The sequence below is a fragment of the Pagrus major genome, chromosome 16, assembly GCF_040436345.1.
Source record: "Pagrus major chromosome 16, Pma_NU_1.0".
Lineage (NCBI taxonomy): Eukaryota > Metazoa > Chordata > Actinopteri > Spariformes > Sparidae > Pagrus > Pagrus major.
The window spans coordinates 22,241,812-22,263,957 of record NC_133230.1 but is presented as its reverse complement, the minus strand read 5'-3'; the positions used below and the strand labels follow the sequence as shown (position 1 = coordinate 22,263,957).

At 42.6% G+C, this 22,146-nt stretch overlaps 1 protein-coding gene across 2 annotated transcripts in view; it reads right to left on the bottom strand.

Moving 5' to 3' along the window:
- mboat2a (membrane bound O-acyltransferase domain containing 2a) overlaps window positions 1–22,146 on the bottom strand; it is a 42,845-nt gene that overhangs the window by 9,867 nt on the left and 10,832 nt on the right. For both annotated transcript variants that reach the window (XM_073482804.1, XM_073482803.1), the window contains 3 exons: window positions 11,576–11,721; window positions 6,567–6,644; window positions 248–343 (listed from right to left, as the gene is read on the bottom strand). In XM_073482804.1, coding sequence (XP_073338905.1) covers window positions 248–343; window positions 6,567–6,644; window positions 11,576–11,721 — 320 coding nt within the window. The remainder of the gene's footprint in view (window positions 1–247; window positions 344–6,566; window positions 6,645–11,575; window positions 11,722–22,146) is intronic.

The following is a 22,146-nucleotide window of genomic DNA, read 5'->3' as shown; positions in this document are numbered from 1 at the left end:
TTGTCAGACAGTCTGGAGGAGTGGGAACCAACTACAGTCCCTGTCGTCGTCCTCCTGCCGACACGGCAGCGTGACAAGCTCTTGCTTCTGTTTAGCTCGGACTGGTTGAGTCATATCCAGTGTTCCCCTGACTCTCTTTTTAGCAACATTTGTGCTCCATTTAGCCTGCAAGGCTAAGACCAGTGGAGGTCTTCAGTTTTTAATTATGAAAGATTATGAAGAGCTCTGTGGCTTTAGTGTAGCTTACCCTGTAAAATCTGCAGAGTACATGCCATAGTCAAACACGTAGACCCGTGTGATCTGACACAAGATCAGATAGCTGAGCGTCACGATGAAGCAGTACCTGTGCAGAGAAAGGAAGAGAAAAGAGAAATGAGAGGAATTAATTATTGCATGATGAAAAAATACAGAAATGTTGTGCTCAAAAGACAAAACAACAAAGAAATCTTGTCGTGCATGTTCTAATCTCGATCATTTCATCTACACAGTGATATAGAGCTTTCAGGACAGGGCAACCTAATGCCCTTTAGGGCACAGAGTTCTGAGGGGAGAAAATAAAGTCCATTTCCTTTCCTCTCATATCTGCAGCAGAACAAGGACTTTCTTCTAGTACAGTACAAAAGACAGTGGCCTCGGAAACAGGGCAGCGCAGTGGAGAGGAGGGGGGGGGGGGGGGGGTCGAAGATTGGACAAAAGGGCAGAGGAGGCTCCAATAATGTGTCACCGTCAGCGGTTGAAGACGGAGGACAACAAAACCTTTCAACAGGAGACCGAACACAGAGCAGCACCGACGCCTGTTGTGCAAAAAAAGCTGTTGCAGCAGAGTCAGCCCATGTCAAAGCTAGCAAGCTAGCATTCCTCTGCCGCCAACAATAAGAGGACTGTGCTCGGAGAGGGAGAGCAGCACACCAGCCAGAGCGAGGCCGCGCTGCCGATAAGACACAACGGGGCCTCTTGATTCTGAGAGCGTACTGTATCTGCAGTCCAAGACGCAGCCAAGACATCATCTGATCTCTACAGTCAAGCATTTATAACACAAATAAAAAATACCCACTGCCGCAATATAAAATATTCTCAGATCTTTCTCAGTCTCTAAAAACTCGGACACATATTACGCACTCCTAATAATCACAAACCCTCAGAGAAGGCAGGGGAGATAATAATAATACAGTCCTGTCATGTGCTCTGAGCGCTCTGTGTTTGTATCCGGCCCACACTTCTTTGCCCACAATATTTTTCGGAGTCTTGGGAGACTACACGGCTCTTTACAAAGGCCTCCATATTCCCAGACCTCATCTAAATGTGCAGCATGGATTCATTCGCTAATACTAGTTAAAGTATAAGCGAAAGTGTGTTTCGTGGTGAGCAATTTACTTTTAGCTGGGTTATATAAAGCCTTCTTCTTTTGTTTAGAGATTATTTTTGGGCACTTTGCCTTTTATTTGACATCGAGGAAAGTTGAAACAGAATCAACTTTTGGAGAAATGCCACCCGACATCACGCTATCATGGCCAATCACACACCATAATAATAGTTAATAATGGAAGTATTTCATGTTTTCTTATAAGTGCTGGTTGACATGAAACGTCCGGGGAGTCGGGGGAGAAATGGATAGTTGCATAAAGGCCAAAAAAGACACATTTACAAAAATGTAGAGGTCCGCCCAATCGAGTATCTGTTATGTTGCTTGGTGCCTCATACAAGATCTGCTCCCAGGAGAGTGAAGTAGCAGGGAAGAGAAACACTCTGCAAACTTGTTGCAGATGGAGAAAGCCCAAGGTCCCAAGCTGGGAGCCGGAAACTGGGTGCTATCCAGGCGGAGTTTAAAGACCAAACAGTTATTCTCTCCCGCTTGTGTCCTCCCACACCGCCATACAACTCCGTGCCACAACGCATGACTGGTCTGAACGAGGCTTTACAGCAGCATGGTTTTAGCCTTGGTGACCTCAGTGGGAATCAAAGCCAAAAGCCCAATTTATCAGTTTTCCCACAGTATCAACCATCTCAAAAGGGATCCTAAGACCCAGCTTTGACTGCTTTACAGTGGTTTTAACCTGGTTAGCAAAACTGGCATCAGATTCTAGAAAGAGTGCGAAAACAAGCCACTGTTTCAAAGTTCAATCTTGGTTAATTTGGTTCAGAATGGGACATAAAAGACGAACAAAAGTAGGAATACGAGGGTCCAAGCAGTCAACGCTACTTGTGAGTGAAAGTCCATCAACTCTGGACAACCAAGAGGGTAAAACCATCGCTGCCAGGGTCTGCTCCAGCACTGGAACACAATGGCCAAAAGTTTCAATGAACCATTTTGTGCCTCATTCACAAAAGTCTACTATTTTAGGTACTATTCTTTGCAATACACTAAAAACCTACAAGTCAAAATTACAAGCAAATATAATACGTTCTTTTTCCTGTTCAAAGGTTTACACTGTAGAAAGAAAGACCTGAACCAAAATCATGATACACCTGCTTACAATAGTGTTTTACTTTACTCTGTCTTTCTGTCTTTCTTAAAATAAAATGCATTTGTATTAAAAGCCACAGAAATGATACCTCTTGCAGATAATTCACTAGCCTTAGCACAAAGACGAAATGTTCTCAAGACCAGACTACATGATATTAAACAGACTAGCAATGCAGGAAAGCTTAAAGTTTTTCTGTTGACTCTACAAACATTGTCAGTCCTTAGGAACAGCCCTATTTCACCACGATCAGCTTTCTCTACAGGCAGCGCACAGCTGCAGTTATCAGTGAGCGTATGAGCTATATGTGCTGCAGCAGCTAGTATATTTGCAGCAGGCCCACCAGGGGATCCTGTCTTTATCCTCATCTGATTTGTGTTTGTGTAATTCACAGCTCAGAGGGGGGTGTGTTTCGTTTCCACTCGAGGCATCTTAGATTGGAGCCTGAGACTAAAGTAGGGCTGGCCTCCCACTGTGGGACAGCGGCAGACGGGTCAACGCGTAGACAAGGGGCCACACAGGAGCCGCAGGTATGGATGCAGACTGTAGGTGGAGCCTTGAAAACCAAAAACAGGCTATAAATAAATGTCCAAGACCTTTCTCGAAGGTTGTGTACACATAGTAAATGCCTAGAGGCACACTTCATGCTTACACAGATCCAGAGGAAATTTCCATCTGTTCAGCATGGAACTGTGAGGCAGTAAAATTTGCACACTTATCACCGTTCACAGCTTTAGCACCAAAGCTAATACAAATTCCAATTAAATTTAATGCAAATGTTACAGATAGGATACAATTTCTCAATTGCATCCCCAACTCAGGCCTTCCTGAGGATAAGTTGGCTGTAACTGGAGCTCGAGATGTCTACTGAGTGGTTTCAGGCGCAGGTAAACCATCCTAGAGAGATGAAGTTCAGTGCAACTGCTCTGCTACTCTGCTTTAGTGCTCTTACACGTTTAGGTAGGGAGTGTTGCTCAGATACTGGGCAAACAGCAAGAGGGAAAAAGCTCAACTGTCAGCATGAGCCTTCTCTGTCAGTTGGCCCATACTGCTTCAGGTAACAAACAGACACTGCAGGAGTGTTTGCTCTAACTGTGGCTCCGAAACTGTGAGTCGGAGCCCACCCAGTGGTCACAAGATACATCTGAAGCGTTGTGAGATGATAAACAGGACAGGAATGAAAAAAAAAGTGATTTCTGGGACACCGAATCATTTGATATTCAGACTTTCCCCTAATTTCTGTTATTTCTTGTGATTTCTCTAATTTTATATCTTCTCTTCAGAGAATTAAAAACAAAATCCCAAAAATGTGGCATGGGGGTTGCTTTATTTTAAATAGGGCTGCACAATTATGGGAAAAATATTACAATGTAACATTGCAAATGCAAGTGGGGACGATTTTTTGAGAGTGCGAGTTGACAGGCCACCCCACTCTCTGACAGTTCACCTGTTGGACGTGGTGAGCAGACAGGGAATGTTCTAGACTTTTACAGACTCGCCTCAAGCAGGAGCGCAGCACTGCCTGCTGGTTGGCAGCAAGGAGAGACAGGGAACTGTGTAATCGTTAGATTCGGTGTAACCAATGGAGAAGGCTGTGACAGTAATGCGCGTGTCCTCTTTAATTGATGCTGGTGCTAAAGAAGAGCCGGAAGAAATCGTGACTGCTGAAGGAATAAGACAAGGTTAATGCTTGAAACTTAATGCAAATATAGTCTTTTTCAAGTGATTATTGTAATTTTATATATAATATAAATTTGCTATAGAAAGCTATTTCTTTTTTGATAATTAATTAATCATTTTAGTCACTTTTTCAAGCCAAAACAACAAATATTAGTGGTTCCAGATTCAGAACGGTCAGGATTTGCCCAATGACGATGACCTGGAATACAGGACATGTTTATCCACACAATATGGCACTGGGCACTGTTTTACATCAAAAGTAATATTGCATTATACCCAGAAGATTAACCCTCCGCAAACAGCATTAGTGTGCATTTAGCCTGATGCTCCGTGCCTCATGTACGAGGGTAGATAAGCAGCATCTGCTCCCTGAACCAACCAACGCGCCTCCGTCCCATTCAGAGATAAAGTTTACCTCCACTGGATGAAGGTGGAGCTCAGGGGCAGAGGGGAGGAGCAGCACGGAGGCATGACGCACTGACAACTGTCAAATGCAATATCACAGTTCCCCCGTCTCTCCTTGCCGCCAGCCAGCAGGCAGTGCTGCGCTCACGCTTGAGGCAAGTCTGTAAACGTCTAGAACATTCCCTGTCTGCTCAACACATCCAACAGGTGAACTGTCAGACAGAGCGGGGTGGGCGGGAGTGACAATCCAAGGCTGCACGAGAGTGAATAGTATGTAATATGACGCCTCACCACTGAACAAAGTAGGCAGTCTAGAGCCACACTAAGCCAGGGCTTACCCTCACAGCCACTCCCACAGTCCAGAGAAAAAGATTTTAGCAACTCCATAAAGCTGTCACACTGCACTCGCTCCCCTCCGAGGGCCGGGCAGCTGAGTGGCAGAGCAACAAATAGAGAACACAAGTCCTGCCACAGTGGACTGGTCTTGGGAGTGGTGTGTTCCCAAAGTTTGTCCAAGTATAATAGTGTTCAGCAAGCAAGTCCCATAACAGAAGCTGTTATAGTGTATATAAAAGTGTATACATTCAGCATTATACTGATTCATTTGATCTCCTCTCAGCAGTATTATCAGTATTAAGGGTTACACAGTGTTATGATATACTTAATAAAACTAATGAGGAGGGATGGCTGACTGATGGCTGGAGATGAGAGATTAAGCTCTAGGAGAAAAAAAGAAAAATTAACATTTAAAAGGACATGCATTATTCCCACAAAGGTGGTTTTAAAGTGGGTGAATAATTGAAATTAACATTTAAAAAATAATTATACCAACAACATTAGTCACATAACCGTACACATGAATATACTTGCATGCATTGTCTTGACATGTCTGAGAGCCTCGACTACCTTTGACTCAAATGTAGTTCAGAGGGCACACAGGTTAAAAGATCGGGAGGAGTTTGTACACTCAGTCACCAAATGCACAGCACTCCTGGTTAAATCTCAATCTGATGCTGCCGTGAAGCATCATTTGTTATGCAAAAACCTGAGGCAGCGGGTTCAACGCCCTCTGCAAACACGGGCATGTCAGTGCGCCCTGCCTCTGCGCTGCACCTCCCCTCTGCCCCCGAGCTGCACCTTGATCTATGGGAGGTGAACTTTATCTCTGAATGGGACGGAGGCGTGTTGGTTGATTCAGGGAGCGGATGCTGCTTATCTACCCTCTTACACGGGGCACGGAGCACCAGGCTAAATGCACACTAATGCTGTTTGCGGAGGGTTAATCTTCTGGGTATAATGCAATATTACTTTTGATGTAAAACATTGCTCGGTGCCATATTGTGTGGATAAACACGTCCTGTGTTCCAGGTCACCATCACTGGGTTTTGAATCCTTTCTTTCTGAGGGGCAGTCACCATTGTGATTAATGTTTTGTTAACATCTATTTAAAGCTCTCCCCAGGGGAAACATCTACTGTTTACACCTGCACTCATAACCTTGAATTCTGGTAAAAAATAACAGCAAAGACAATGTGTGTGTATATATGAGTGTGTGTGTTGTGTGTGTGTGTGTGTGTGTGTGTGTGTGTGTGTGTGTGTGTGTGTGTGTGTGTGTGTGTGTGTGTGTGTGTGTGTGTGTGTGTGTGTGTTGATGAGCCATGGTCACAGATGGAAGCCCGGGGGCAGAATCATCATCATCATCGTGACCAGACTTGTAGGCCTCAAAAACAGACAAATTAATGAAGACACAAATAGAGTTTTCTCCACAGTTGACTGATATGAAGCATTCACATGAACTAACATCTAATCGGTCATTTCTGTCAAGATTTGGGGACAACAAATGTTGTTGTCATACTTCCTCTTGCTCTTTCAGCTTTATTCATGAGACAAATGACGGGATTTTTTTTTTTTTACAAATTTGTGGGTTTCTGACACTTCCAGGAACCATGAGGTCAGATGACAATTTCGATGGAAACCGGATCATTTTGGGCATTTTAATTTGAGCTCCACTCGCACTTACTTGTGCATGTGCTCCAGGCCGGCAAAGATCATCACGCTGTAGGAAAGACCGCTCTGCACCAGGAAATGGAGGGAGTACCTGTGGAGAGACAGACGCCATGAATGATACGGCATATTATTGATCTCATATTCAACATTTTCTTGGCATGGTTTCTCGGTATACACAGCAGGGGTGGACGATCTGGCCATAAAACAATATCACAATCTGTTTAATCGTAATCACAATCCACAATCGTAATAGCGGGTTTTATTTTCATCACTGTAGCCAGACTTGAAATAACCTAAAAATGCATCTATAGGCCTGTTAAAACACAATATTGCATTAAAGACTGTTCTTTTTTTGTGGCACAAGCTCCTCATCTGCCATGCTGCTAGCTATAACTGCAAGCTCCAGGCTGCAAGTAATGATGATTTTTTAGGCATGAGATGATACGAAAATTTCACGGCACAAGTATCCTGTCCAACATGACTGATATTCATGATATTATCCCGATAATAAACCATGCCTTTAGCCATGGTGACAAGCTTAGGCAATTCAAAATATATTAGCAAACCAATGTAGGACTGTAGGTCAGCAAGCTCAACAGCTTTTTCAAGTGATTCATTTGAGTGATTCCTTTATCGTCCCATCCCTAACTATTGATGATACGTATGTCGATTAATCTGTACATTATTTTCTCGATTAATCGATTAGTTGTTTGGCCTTTTTATGTCAAACAACGGCGAAAAATGTCAATCAGTATTTCCCAAAGTAATTTCTCTAATCAGCACAGCCATCTAGGCTACATTACTCTATTGTTCTTTTCATGTAGCACGGATTTGCTAGTCAGTGAGCTCATGTGACGCTTAGGAACAGAAGTAAGAGGCCATTAACCACTGCAATCTCTATGATCTGCCTGGAAAGTAGATTGTGGACGCCTTCCAGATAATCATGATCTGAAACTGTCAGAACCCCACCCCTAATTCACAGGAAAAAGCTTTTTTTCTGCGGACACAAACATCTTCCTCATATCAGACCACATTAGACTTTGTTTGCTCTCGATATTACGATCCACATCCTGCTGCTTTGTCATCCCATACAGTCATTAGGAAGAGGAAATAACAGCATTATGAAACCACTGTCATACTGTCAGCCATGTGAAGCCAGACCTTTGTAACCATAATGTGTCATCTCAGTCACAGGGCAAGACGGTGACTCTCACCATCACACTATAATCTTAACTGATTCACATGCCTTTCCAGCTGCAAAAATCTTTAAATTTAAAGTCTGACTTATATCCACCTTTCTTCCTTCCCGTGACACACAGACAAACACACACAGACACACACATAACACACAGTTCACGACAGCAGCAGCTACCAGATGGGTCTTTGAAGGGCACAGTGTGTGATGCTACCGACGTCAAGCCCTCCAGGAGAGGAGAGATGCCACAATGTGTTAGGAGTGAGTCAACAAAAGAGGGCAAGGGCATCAGGGGTTGGCGGGGAGCAAGGGGGCAAAAGCTGGGTGAATCAAATGAACTGCGGGGCAAATAAAAGGGTAAGGAATGCAGAAATATCTGAAGAAGGGAGATAATAAAGATAAAGGGTTAGGGTTTGTTTTAGTTTTTTAAGTAAAAATGAAAATTGTGATGTTAAAATGTTCATTCCCAACAATCTTAATTCAAATTGCAATTGCAATGTTTGTCAAAGTAATCCCAATGTGGTTGTTTTTACCGTATCGCGCAGCCCTAAAAAGATCTGTAAAATTCTGCTACGTTCTTTCAAATGTTCAACGATCCGAAATTGTTTTCTCCTGTGACATTTAGAAACAAGCTCGTGTCTTGCTGACAGAGAGGGGAAGACATCCCAAAATAAACCAACACTCTGCAGCATCTGTGAGGCAGATCCTCTAGGGCTGCAGGCAGGTGCCCTCTAAGACCGAACTCTGTGTGTGTGCGTTTGTGTGTGTGCGTGCGAATAACAGGGTGAACAACACGAATGCAAGCGAGTGCATAGATGCATGCAAGCAAGCTGCACTGGCAAAAGTTGATTGAGATCCTGTAAACAATTCAAGTTCCATCTAAGTGACCTTGAGAAGTTTAGCAAATAATTACACCTGTCTTTTTTGAATTACTAAATACATCATGACCATACTGCATGATCTACATCAGTGGACAGTATGGTTTTATGAAATCTAGAAGTTTAAAGTGATTGGAACACTTTTATTCCCTTATTTAGTGTATAACATAAAATACTTGAGCCAAGTACAATGAATGCTATATACTAGCTTTGTAAAATGTATCTGTTTATAGATATTTAAAAGGGGATTGTGCTCTATTAATTACTGTGGCACATAAACTCTTTGGCAAGCTTGCACAGACATAAACTTCATTTACTGATTGTTTGGCCCATTTGGACAAAGAGGCTGTCATGATCAAGATGATCCATCACCTCAATGAATAGTAACTTTTTTTTTTTCTTTTCGTACAGAAATCGATACAACTTTTTTTAAATACTTGTTTTGTTGCCCAGTAAACCAGCACCAAGTCACATTTCAGTGACAAGTACAGGCACTTTACTTGTGCCATTTGGCTAGTTCTACGTTTCACTTCCTTTTTTTTTTTTTTTTTTTTTAAACACACTTATTTCTGTTGTAAAGCGAGGATGTGGTGGCAATCTGCCAACATGTTATGATTGCAGAGATCAGTCGGGTGGAAACATCTCAAACGCTATTCTATAGATCTTTTACCTTTCCTTTATACCTCTTTTCTCATGTTAAATGCAGATTTATTCATGTAAATTTATTTCAAACTGTAAAAGATCTGCCTTATCTATAACAAATATCAGCCCTCGCTTTAATTGAACAACACAAGTCATTTTTCTATGGCACTGTTATGACATCTGATTCGTGAATGAGTTACACTACACGACCTCTCCGAGCCACAACAAATAATCCGATCCGACCGCAGCTCGCGTACACGAACCGTCTATCTCCACGGCGATCAAATAAAACCCTGTCACCTATAACCTGATGACCAGGTAACATTTCACCTGGTTGGCATTTTCCAACTAGCCTGATGTCAGGCTAGTGTTTCCCAGGTTTGCTCTCCAACACACACACAAACACAAGCGCGCGCACACACAGCTGCACTTTGAGAGGCACTCTGCCAGAGGTACAGTGGGTTGTCTATTACAAGGCAATAGCTTTCTAATTGGATATCAGTTACTACCCGATCGACCCATTTGCTTTGGCGAGGATGAAGAGAATGAGGACAGGGTGAGGGAGAATGAGGAGGGAAAGGGCAGCAATGGGGGGATGGCAGGAGTGAGAGGAGAGGAGGAGGATGATGGCTGACAAGTAGCAAACAAGGAAAAGGGTGTGGGATGATAACAGGAGAACAAAAGGAACCAATGAGAAACAGCAAACTCAATGGGCTGACTGTTAAAAGTAAGACGATGAAAGAAAGAAAGGCTCTTCACATATCAATCCTATTATTCAGAACAACTATCACTGATGAAACAACAACTAATCTGCACTGAAATACTGTCGCTGATTTCACTGTGATCCTTCTTGGAAAAATCTTCCTCTATGCTAGAGCTGAAACGATAAGCTGATTCACAGAAATGACTGTCAACTGATGAATGAAACTTAAATATTGTTTCAGTCATTTTCACGGAAAAATTGCAAAAAAACAAGACATTTTAAGATGTTGCAGTTTGCTTCACTATATTTGACATTTTATAGGCCAAACAATTCATCCATTAACCTGCCAATTTATTTTTAAAATTAATCGATAAATAAAAACAATAGCTGTTGCCGTACTTAGAACATGTGAGCTCTAATAAATACCCATCATCCCTTCCTGTCTTTCAGTGCTGTGTTTATTTTATTCTCACAGACAACCAACTAAATGTAGATGAAAATGAATATCAGTGAGACTGTGTGAATGACAACTGGTTATTAAATAATTAACACTGAAATTTTATACACAATCTACTGAGCATTTAATTAAAATCACATTAAAATGACACAATTAGCCAGAATGTTAGCTCATAATTTGTTTTATTATTCTCTTTCAATCCCAGGGTTCATTGATCCACGTATAAATGCAATAATAAATATAAATGTGACATTATGAATGCACTCCGATTTATTTTTCATTTGACTAATGTCAATGTTCTGCTCAGGTGACATTTAATTATCACATAATGTACTATTTTGCAAAAATCCAAACAACACAAGCTCTCACTGGTCCTTCCACGTTTTGAAGCTGAGCTCACAGATCAAGCATGTTAGCGTGTTGCTAATGCTAGCAAGCCAGCAAAAGATCAGGGCTGGGGTTCCCACAGCATTAGCTCATTCTAGAAGACCACACTGAGAGCAAATATGGCATGACGTTTCATTTACTATCCAGTCACTTCAGATTTAGTTCATTTTCTGAGTTATGAATAAACTGTTTTATGTATAGAAAAAAAAATGCTGTGACACCTGCACATTATGATTTGCTTCATGCAACGAACATTTCAAAACTCCTGGCGGAATCAGCCATATTTTTGCCATTGTTGCTTGATAATTGATTTAAAAGATTAATTAATTTTTGATTAATTTTGATTAACTTTCAGATTAACAGACTAATCATTTCCGCTAGAGCTAACACACTCAGGGACATTCTCTGGGGTTTATGGAGAGGCATTCTGGGAAAGGTAGGAAATCACTAACTGAAGCAGAAGTGGACACTTAATTATCTAACATTTCATTTAATCACATAACACTACATACTATTTCATATACCAATACCGTAACCATGGGATTAACAAAAAATCCAGCAGTATATAGTAATGTATTTACAAAAAGCATGAAATTGGGACATGGACACAGTCTGCATGAAAAGGATCTCACCAACATAATATTGTAGGCAGAAATGCTGAGGAGGGAAGGAAGGAAGGAAGGAAGGAAGGAAGGAGCAGAGTATAAAATGACAGTGATGACAAGAAAAGAGCTGCGGGATAAACAGAGCAGTGACTCACCAGCCAAAGCAGAAGAGAGCCAAGTAGAAGCCCAGCAGAGTGGCCACCACATGTCTGATGAAAGGACTGGTCTTACTGGGGTGGAGGTAGATCCGAAACCACACAGCCATCAGCAGGGCGAACAGCTGACATGCCACAAAGTTTACCTGCACAAAAGGGACACACAAGAGTAATGTCAGAGATCAGGATGAATTCATGAGGACTGACAGCTGTTAGCCGGGCCTTTGCCAAGGTCTGGGATTGCAGCGATGATGAGGAAGACAGTTAAGGTGTGAGAAATCTTTGGAGTCAGTTGACCTCTATTGACCGAGTCACAGAGACGTCGCGCCACTTCCAGGTAGACAACAGTTGATTTGCATTGCAGAGATATGCAAAATCTGCAAACTTGGTTATTTTTTGTTGTAATTTTCAGCCGTAACTGTAACATTTAAAGATATAAGGTTAAACCTAATGGTACTGTGTTGCTTTGCTAGAGTCAACAGCAACATCTAAGACTAGCTAACCGTTAGTTTGGGGTACGCTCAAGCTGTCAATTTCTTTAGTCTGTTGCCCAACTGGTAAATTAGGTTTCCAAACCAATAGTGAAAGTGAAAAGACATATATTCAGTTTTTTTATGGTTTTCACTCAAACGCGAAGGTTTAACAGGGAATGGGCTAAACCGTGCCACCACATAGGTTTAATCCCTGAAGCACTCAAGCATTAGCTCTCCCAGTAAACAATAAGACAACAGATATCAACCTTTTCTAAAAATGCATGCGTTATTGGGTTATATATAAATACATTCTGTCCGACAGGTCACGGCAAAGCTCGGTTAAAGTGGGTGTTTGAGACCTTATTTCATCTCCTAATGTCTCCAAATGGCACAGCAAAGAGGCTTTACTCCAGACAATAGAGAGATTGACTGGATCCATCCAGGGGAGCACAATGGAGACCTCTCTGTTTGATTGCCAGCACTTTATCTCTACTCATCCTGAACCACATGGAGAAAGATAGAAAAAAAAAAAAAAAGGGGGGGGGGGGGGGCATATATAACATATGACGCCCTATTGATCTGACTGGATGCAGTTATCCTGTAAATTTGATTATTTTCATGACCGCGACCTCCTTCTCTGGAGATAGTCTCGTTGAATTTCCCATCACCGACATCATTAGTGAAGGTAACGCACAGTGTTGTGTTTGTGTACATGTCTGCATATGTCAGCAATGACTCAGGGATGGTGTTTGATGTGTCTTGCTATCCCGCTGTCCCGTACGGCTGAGCTATTCATCACTCTCAACATCAAACTACACACTTGCACTCACACATGCACATGAGCACAAACTAAAAGCCCTCAGATTTATTTCTCCATTTCCTCTCCAAGTCGGCTTTCTCTGCCATCAATCCCCGTTTACAACTGCTAATAACACACAAGGCCAATATCAGAAGAGCTGCTATTCCTGTGCAATGATGTCGCCTCACATTTGTGGTCGCCAGTGCTCGGCGGCCGTGCACGTCTTATTTAAAAGCCCATTTGGGACAAAATCAGAAAATGCAATGCTTACATTACACTAAATAGTGCAAGAAGTGAAATTAAGACTTAGCCGCTAAGAACCGTTCATGTTTGTTTGATGCCATGATCAGTGATGCATGTCTGAAGGCACAATGGCCCGTCCATGTATATAGGTCATGTTAACAGATCCGTCTGGCCAGCAAGCAGTGAAAGGCTACAGACACCACGAGTGCCATCCATTATCTATGCATCCTGCATGATTAATAAGAGCGAGGGAGGGAGGGAGACGGGCGGATATAGCCTTAAGTAGGTCCTTTAGTCTGCACGATGTAGCGCCAAATCATCTGCCGCATTAGCCTGAGTGTATCATTCATATCTGATGGCGCTTAGCAGCAAAAATGGTGGTTTTGGTTTTATCATGAACATATAAACACACACACACACACACACACACACACAAAGCACAGGAGCTGTCCTCATTTGTCTGGTCTGGTATTTTTCAATGGAGGAACCCAGTTGGGACTAGGATGAGGGTAATTAACAAATAATCCAGCCGGAGAGCCTAAAAGAACAGGCTGTGAGCAGGTCCTGATGGTACTGGCTGAGATACACACTGAAGCAAACTGACAACAGTTAAAAAGTAAACCGAGCTGCGTCATGTAATCTCCTGATCGTTTTTTTATGGTGGTGCCTAAAAGCAAACGACCAGTCGTCTATCTGGCTTCTATGACTCAAAAGCAAACAACCCACCCCACCTAAGTGCCAGTAAAGGTTGGTGTTTATTCAGACTGGCAGCTATTTCAATCATTCAACCATGAATAATACAGGAAGTGGGCCTTGTTTTAGTCTATATTGATTTGCTTCTCATGTGAAAAATGTGTGCTGATTCACTTTCTCTCTAGTGCAACAGATCAGGCTAAATGAGACCCACGTTTAACTGCAAAATTACCCTCTCTTCACTTAAATCGCAAGTGCTAAAAATAAAATACGATGCCCTGGTAATGACAGCGACTCACATCGAATAGACCTCTGCTGGCTACCCCATCTCATGCAAGCGGTATTTACCCAATCCACAGCTTTGGATGTCATTTCACGCTTTGATTACTTCAAGCTGCTCCTTTAGAGGAGAGGACACTGCTAGCTGGTTGACTTGTCAGCCTGTGCGCCTGCTCTATGAATGACTGGCTCATTTGCAAACATCCCACACTTACTTATAGTCGCTGATTTATCAATGCGACCGGAGAGGCAAAAACAGACGTCAACAAACCAGAGACAAACTTCTGTTACAGACCGTGTTATTGAAAGAATCAGACATGGAGACATATATCTTCGGTTATTATAACTACTGTTCAAGTGACTGTTTCCTTACAAATCACTTGTAGTTGAACTTGAACTTCTGTCTTTGCACTAGCCTGAGAGCAAGAGTGTGTAATCAGCCCCTCCCTGGATATGGACACATTGCTTTGTAAGACAGGAATTTCATGTGGGAGACTGGAAGGGCGTGACAGAGGAACTGTATTGTTCACAGTTCACTTGGAAGCTGACTGTGAGGCAAAAAGCTCTGACTGAGCAATTTATCAACTGTGAATTATCCGCTCCTAAGCTTTTGATGTAATATTAAGAGTATGACTGCAGTGGTTGAATTGTGACAGTAGTAACATTTTGATTATGAAGCATGACCGATTACTTGGAACTTGGAGCTGCGTGAGAACAGCAGGTGGCTTCATGGAAAACCTGTAGCGCAGCCCTCCAGTGAACAGCTTGAACGCTCACTTTTATACGACCCAATTCCACACAACAATATCATTTGAGGAACGTTTGAGGACGAGGCATTGAATTCACGATTTTGATCAACGCAAAAGAAGATACACGAGGAAAAGATGACCTCTGACAAATGACAAATAAAAACAGCAGCAGGAAACATTCAGCATTACTTTATAACGCCACCTTCCGGAAATCAACCTCTCAATATTCAAGAAGCCCTTCTTTGTTTGTTGACAAGATTAGCTAAGCCTGCTTTTCAAAGAGCAATCTTTGGTGGTGATGAGATGCGTGAAAATTGTTCTGGCCGACTGTGAAAAGGCCCACTGTTGTCTACTTGTGCAGACTTGTAATTGGACCTGTTGATTACTGCCGGGTTTATCAGAGACCTCGGGTGCCCTGGAACTGCACTCGCTGAGGCACTGACACACAGAAAGCTCAGATAATTAATGAAGTGGGAAATGTCGTTAACGACACTACTTGATAGTCTTATCTTGTTCCAGATCACTTAAAACATATGATCTTGTGATGCATGTGAGGAGAAAAGCTTGTGTACATACGTAATAGCTACAGTACAAGTATATCATGTGCCATTTTAATCATAATCCACATATGCTAAAAGACTTAGTTCACCTAGAAATGAAAATTCAGTCATTATCTACTCATCTGCACGCTGATGGAAAGTCTGTTGAAGTTTCATGGTCCACAAAACATTTGTGGAAGTGTAATTTCAAAAAGCAGTGTGTGTCCAGCATTCACAAACATATAAACTCACTCGTGCGCACACACACACTCGCTCCCTGAAGAGGAATGAGGATAAGGGACTTAGAAGGGAGAAGTAGCACATCATCAGTATTTTTGAATTAAGGAAGCAAATTTTCGGCAACTTCTTTAAATGATAGTCAGATGCCTTAACAACCAGTTATCGGTTAATGATTAATAACGTATGAAATGTGTTGGTTGTTTTTGTTTCCATTAAAAAAACTGCTTTAACGACTGGCATCATCTTTGTTTGATGTTAAATCAGACCAGGCTTCATTAGGAGTTAAAAGAATAGAAAAAAAGTGAACACCAAGTTACTTGATTGATAAACTTAATAACACAAAATAATGACAACTGGCCTACACTGATGCTACTAAATGGCTAAAATGCAATAATATGAGTTTGTATCAAACGTCTTTTTTTTATTTTTAAAAGACACATTGCTTTTAAAACGATTAATACATTTTAATACAACAGCAATTAATAGATTAATCATTAACATCCGATTTTGAATGGAGCCAAATTCACAACCCGATCTATAAAATGCTGTGAGAAAGTAGACTGACATTGGAAATGAATGCCAGCAGTTGAAGTCAGCTGTCAAAGTAAACACAACTGTTTTTTCACCTGAGCAGCAGTTATATAATGAGTCCACATGCTCGTTGACTTGCTAGATTTCACTCACAGATGTGATTTCACACTGAACTGACACTGTAGCATCCTGGCTGTGATTCTGGTCCCACATGAAAGGTGCGTTCCACATAAATGCAAAGAATTGTGGGATATGCAGCTACCGCTGTTGCCTCCTGGGTGCACGCTGTATAGCACAGCAAAGTTACGATAACACGTGAATGTTTGATAATGCGCGGCATGATGATAACAACCAGATCTGAAAGTGTAACAAGGCAATACCATTCTTGATTTTCAAAGGATTTGTTAATAGATAAGGCTGAATGTGTTTCCCCTCAGCATGTCGCCAGCGTTGAGATAGTGGTTTACTGAATAAACATTTTGCAATCGACAAGTGCCTGTGCCAGGGACGTTGTTTCTTCATTCATAATACATGGATCCTCTCTTCCATTATTGATTCACTCTGAAGTCAACTCTACCCTGGGGTACAGTACTCTTATTGTCTCAGAATGTAAGGCAGAATATCTGTGTCGCAGAACAGTTTGTAAGAGATTGAAAAGAGGCCACGGCAAAACAAAATGCCACTGTTTTAAGATAAACCCCCTGATTTAAACCCACTGAAATATGTTCATGGACAAAAAACTAAATTGAGGAATGGGTGGGTAGACCAAAAACACTGAATGAACTTGTAAACAAAATTTGGACAGTGGAGATTTTTTGGTAATCTGTCACTTTCACTTGAAATCTGTTTGGCAGGTGACAGAGACCATTCTTCATGCATTTCCTTCCTTGTCACCTCTGTAAACAAACATCACTGAGACAATATTGGCTCCAAAAGCTCAAAGTTCAAATAAACTGGCTTGGCGAGAACACACCCTAGAACACCTCTCACTTTCTCTCAATACCAGACAAAAGTATCCTGGCAGATCAATCGTTTCTCATTAAAGAGTGCAGGGATGGGAGAGACAGAGAGGGAAGCGAGACAACATGCAGATGTTTAGATGGGTGGCAGGCGCCAGTGAGCAATTAGCGCTTAAGAGCAGTGAGCTATCAGGCAGTTCCTCCTGGCAGCTGTGGCATGGGGCTCAGCTCAGCTCAGCTTTAAGAAGCTACGTTATAGACTGTCACACGGACTGGCAGAGGGAGAGAAGCTAAAGGGGAGGAGGGGAAGTCATTGTGGTTGCAGTGGAAGACAGAGATAAGCCAGTTTCCTGAAGCTCATTGTTGAGTGAAATACAGTGTGCGTGTCCCTGTGTCTGCGTACGTGTGAGGGAGGGTAACATAAAGACCCTCGGGGCTAACGCACTGCTCATGTTCATGTCGTTCTTGCACCACTTTGCATGTTTTTCACTCACTTTCTGTCTTCCCTCATAGTTTTCCTCGGCCTCCGTTTGTCCTGAAATAGCACTAAAAGAAGCGCCACGATCGTGATTGTGCGACAAGGTTTAAAAGAGCACTGTACATATAACGTCTCTCCTCCTTATGTCCTCGATAGTGTTTAAATCTAACTTATAAGCTGGACATGTCACGCTAGATAGGAGCTGCAGTCAGGCGGCAGGGTTGTGGAGAAAGGAAGGAGTGGCGCAGGGGGGAACAGATGGATGGCGAGTCATTCATCCTCTGGGCATTGATTTTCCTCTTTCCCTTTCTATAAAAAAAGAACAAGAATCTACAGCCATGCTAGCAGCGCCGTGAGGCCCAACGTAGGCACAGCTGTGCTTTGGGCTTAATGCTAACGTCAGCATGACGAGCTCATAATGACAATGCTAACGTGCCGTGTATAGTATATGTTTGCAATGCTAGTTTTGAGTGTTAGCGTGCCAGCATTTGCAAATTAGCATTAAACAGTCATGAATGGCTGCACAAAATTTTGTCAGGCTACTGCAGTGGGGGAAAAAAGAAGCCTTCTTCTGGATTCGGTGGCCGTAGATGAAAAGTCAGGCGAAGGATGGCACGACTGACTGCTTGTGTAAAAATTAACAAACCTCACAAAGAGTATTAAAGTTTTTCTATGAGAGTGCTGTAAAGAAATAAAATAGCTAATCCAACAGAATAAAACACATTTGAACGACAGCAATATGGAAAAACAGGAAATTCCGATCGAATCTGACCCAACTGTATACTGACACCATCTAACCTTTATTGTCTGGAGAAAACGCAGTGCGTTAGGTTCCCATGGGGCAGTGAGAGAGATAAACATCTCAATAAAAACTGGCTTGTTGAGTCTGACCTGCTCTCTGTAGGTGCAGGACACCTTTCCCAAGGGAGAGCTCTTTGCTTGGGTAATGACTTTCACTTCTTCAGTGAACCCACTGAACACACATGCATACAACTGGGGTAATATCATTTTTCATAAATAGTACTCCTCTCTCCCCTCCCTGTGCTTGCTCCCTCTTTAGCACGCAGAGACTAAAATAGTTCCTTTTTGGAAATAGCAGTGTATGCCTTCCTATCCGCGCCTCACTCACAGCAACTGGTGGGCTCCTGTCTTTGCACGTGTGCCTGCATCTGCTTGTGTGTGTCTACACAAAGTGGGGGATAAATTTAGACCGTCATTAGCATAAAACCCTTTTTTTTTTCCATGTCATTAAGTCACTACCCACCCCAAACCTCACCCTCCCCCCTTCCCCTGTACAGCCTATGTGACGCTACAGCCCTGTTCTGCACAGTCTCATTTCATTTCCATCAGCTGTAGTCCACAATGACTCATGCAGATTCACTGCGCTGCTGCTGCCAGAGAAGAGGGAGGGACTCAGAGCCTTGAAGATAAACTCAACGAGCGTCACAGTCTGTATTCTACTCATAAAGTGGCTGGGGGAGCATATATGACATACTATACTGTCCTGATCCTTCTTAAGGAGCACTATAGCACGCGCAGAAACATTCCGTTGTCAGCAGTTTTCGTGTTTGGTGGCTGCCGGGGAGAGCATTGATGTCTAATTCCCACAGAGGATTAAAAACAGCTGATGATAAGAGTGTTAGCAAATGTGACAAAGGAGCTGGATGGAGCAGAGTCGGAGAGGGAGAGTTAGAAATTGGCTGCAAATTGTGGGGAAAGTGCAAAATACCATGCAAGGACACATTATTTACTTGCACCGTTTATGACGCCATACATTTATCCAACCAATAACGTGGATGGGTGAATGTAATGAGGAAGACCAACTGGCATCCAACCCCATTCCTGGCTGAAGAGAAATGAGGGCAGTGGACTGTCTGCCAGGGTTCTTCCACATGCAAACGCGCACTCGCAAACAAACGCACGCATGGAGCCAAGAAGAGACACGGGCAATGTCATGACTACTTTAGCCCTGGACGAATAAATGTGCAATGCACATTTGGTCATGGCTCCCAGAGACAGGCTGACTTGTGTGTGTGTACGTGTGTGTGTGCTCTGTGAAGCTAGATCATGCTGACAGTATGGGAACAACAGCATTCTTGTTCCTAGCTGCAACACAACAAAGCTTTGACTTGTATCATGCCAGTGGCTGTGCCCCCTTCTGCCCACTCACAAACACACACAAAAAAAAAAAAAAAAAAATCAAAGAAAGAGGACAAAACTTGGACATTTTGGCCACAAGCCTGTTTGAAAAAAGAATAAGTGCTTCACGAAGAGAGTGGGACAAAGGCTTCGAATATAAGCCCATGTTTAAGAAATGAATGACAATAATGAATGCCACACAGGTGGGAGCCGCACAAAGGAAGCTTGCATTGATGCACGCAGAGTGTTAAAGCCTGCAGTGTGCCGCTCTCCCCTCTGAGCCGGTCCACAGATCCCTGTCAGGCTCTTACGGTCAGGCAGGCTATTAATAGCCAAACAATCAACCATTCCTCACAAGGCAGCCAGCAGCACTGGGCCAGAACCTCGCACACAATATATGTGTGTGTGTGTGTGTAGTTCCTTTCTTGAGCCACACGTACCCGACCCATGCAAAGATTACAGGGTTGCTTTTGGTCAGAGACGTCATCCGTGCTCTGAGCAGCCGCCGTGGTGCCCGATGGGAAGTGCAATGATTAAAAATGTTAACACTGCGGGATACATTTACACTGTGATAGGTGACCTTTTGCTTGATGCACTCGTGTGCACATACTGTATGTTGCCATGTCAGTGCAAAAACAAACAGCGCTAACAGAAGCAAAGAGGGAAGGAAAGACAAAACCGTGTAATTAGCCAACACTATAGGAAGAGTCCTGTGTGGGCATTGCAGACCAGACATGCTAACCGCTGTCTGTGCACCCTTCACTGCAGACATGTCTCTCTCTCCCTCTCTAGGTTTCTTTCTTTTATCCTCTACTGTCCACATACTCGAAGAGCCTTGAAGCCACTTACCCCTATGATACGTGCAACTCCTATCAAACACTTACCAGCCATATAATTTATACAAGAGATTTACTGGCATCATTACAGAGAAGCCAAGACAGGCGAACGGAGAGGGGGGGGGAATGTTTTGGAGAAATAACCTGCAGCGAGCCCAAATGAAAGATGCAGTATGTTCCACAAAGTGTTTTGCAGCACCTAAACTAATAAACTGATGAAATTACTGCTCACTGATTATGTCATCTATTAGATATTCCTGCTGCCTGCAGATGCATGTCTCTTCGACAGTGCTGACTAATGTGGATGCATAAAAATACAAGCGGGGAGCATTGCTTCACAGCCTCTTTCGATATGCACATTACTCTTTGCAAACAACTTCCAGCAGTGCAGTGATTTACACAGTGAGGGACATACTTTTTACAGTATTCTCGACTGGAAATGGGGACAGTTTTGTTTTATATGCCAACCCTGACTTTCTATTGTATAGTATCAGTGAAAATGAATGACGACATACTCAGACGGAGGGACACTGGATAGCTACAGTAGGCAAGGCAGAACGTATCCACTCATCCAGGTCTCATGTATCCAGGATTGTGCCAAGCTGCCTCCAGACTCTGTATCCTGGCAGTCTGCATGCGAGTTAGCCATGTAAGAAATATGCAAAAATGAACATGGGGCCAAAGCAGGTCAAAGATATCACCAACTGCCTGTGTCACTCTTACTGATATTTAACAAATCCAACAAAACCAAGATTTTTCTGTTGTATTTCTCATAAAAAAAAGACTGTAGCTGGAGAATGATATTAAGAAGTGCAATTTCTCTTGGGCATTGCATTGTGGTCTATTGAGGCTGTTATAGGTATCAAATAATGTGTCTTTTATAGTGACGCTATAAATCTGCATTTGTCCCGCAAACCACACTGATGAATCAAAAATAACTTACTTAGAAATGCAGTGGTCACTTTTAAAATAAGAGTTATGTGGTGGACTTCCGTTGATAGGTAGCTGATGTGGTGCGAGAGGCAGCTGAAAGGCAGTGAGTCAGACTGGTGTCTCGAATTCTTGACCAAGAGCAACATCACTGGGCTACTGTCTGGCGTCATCTCAGCCAATTTTATTCACACAGAGATGCTGAAGGAAAAATCCTGTTACTCATGAAAAGCAAGCAGGACTGAGACAGCCTCAAACCAAACCTTAATGACCACCCTCGTGTTGTTTGAACACGGAGCCGCAGTTGTGGTTCCTTAACATGGAACATATAAAGACAGAGGCCAACAGGGAGGTTGTGTCACCATGTATGGTCATTAAATGCCTTAATAGACCGGCTTTGAAGTAGTAAAGTGTGCTGTAATCTCAAATACATCATTATCTGACAGCAAAGGCGATGCTCTTTTCTTTTATTTATACTTGTAGCTGATAGTCTGCACATTTTGTTCTGTAGCTGATACTCATTTACAGTTCGTGAATGGAGAAGTTAAGCTGTTGTGAAGACTACCCTAGCTAAAACGGTGAGGAACACTGTAAAACTGCTTGGTATATACATAAGGGACTGGTGAAGAATGGTAGGGTGAAGACCATGCCCTCCAACTTCTTACATTAAACTTGAAATCAAT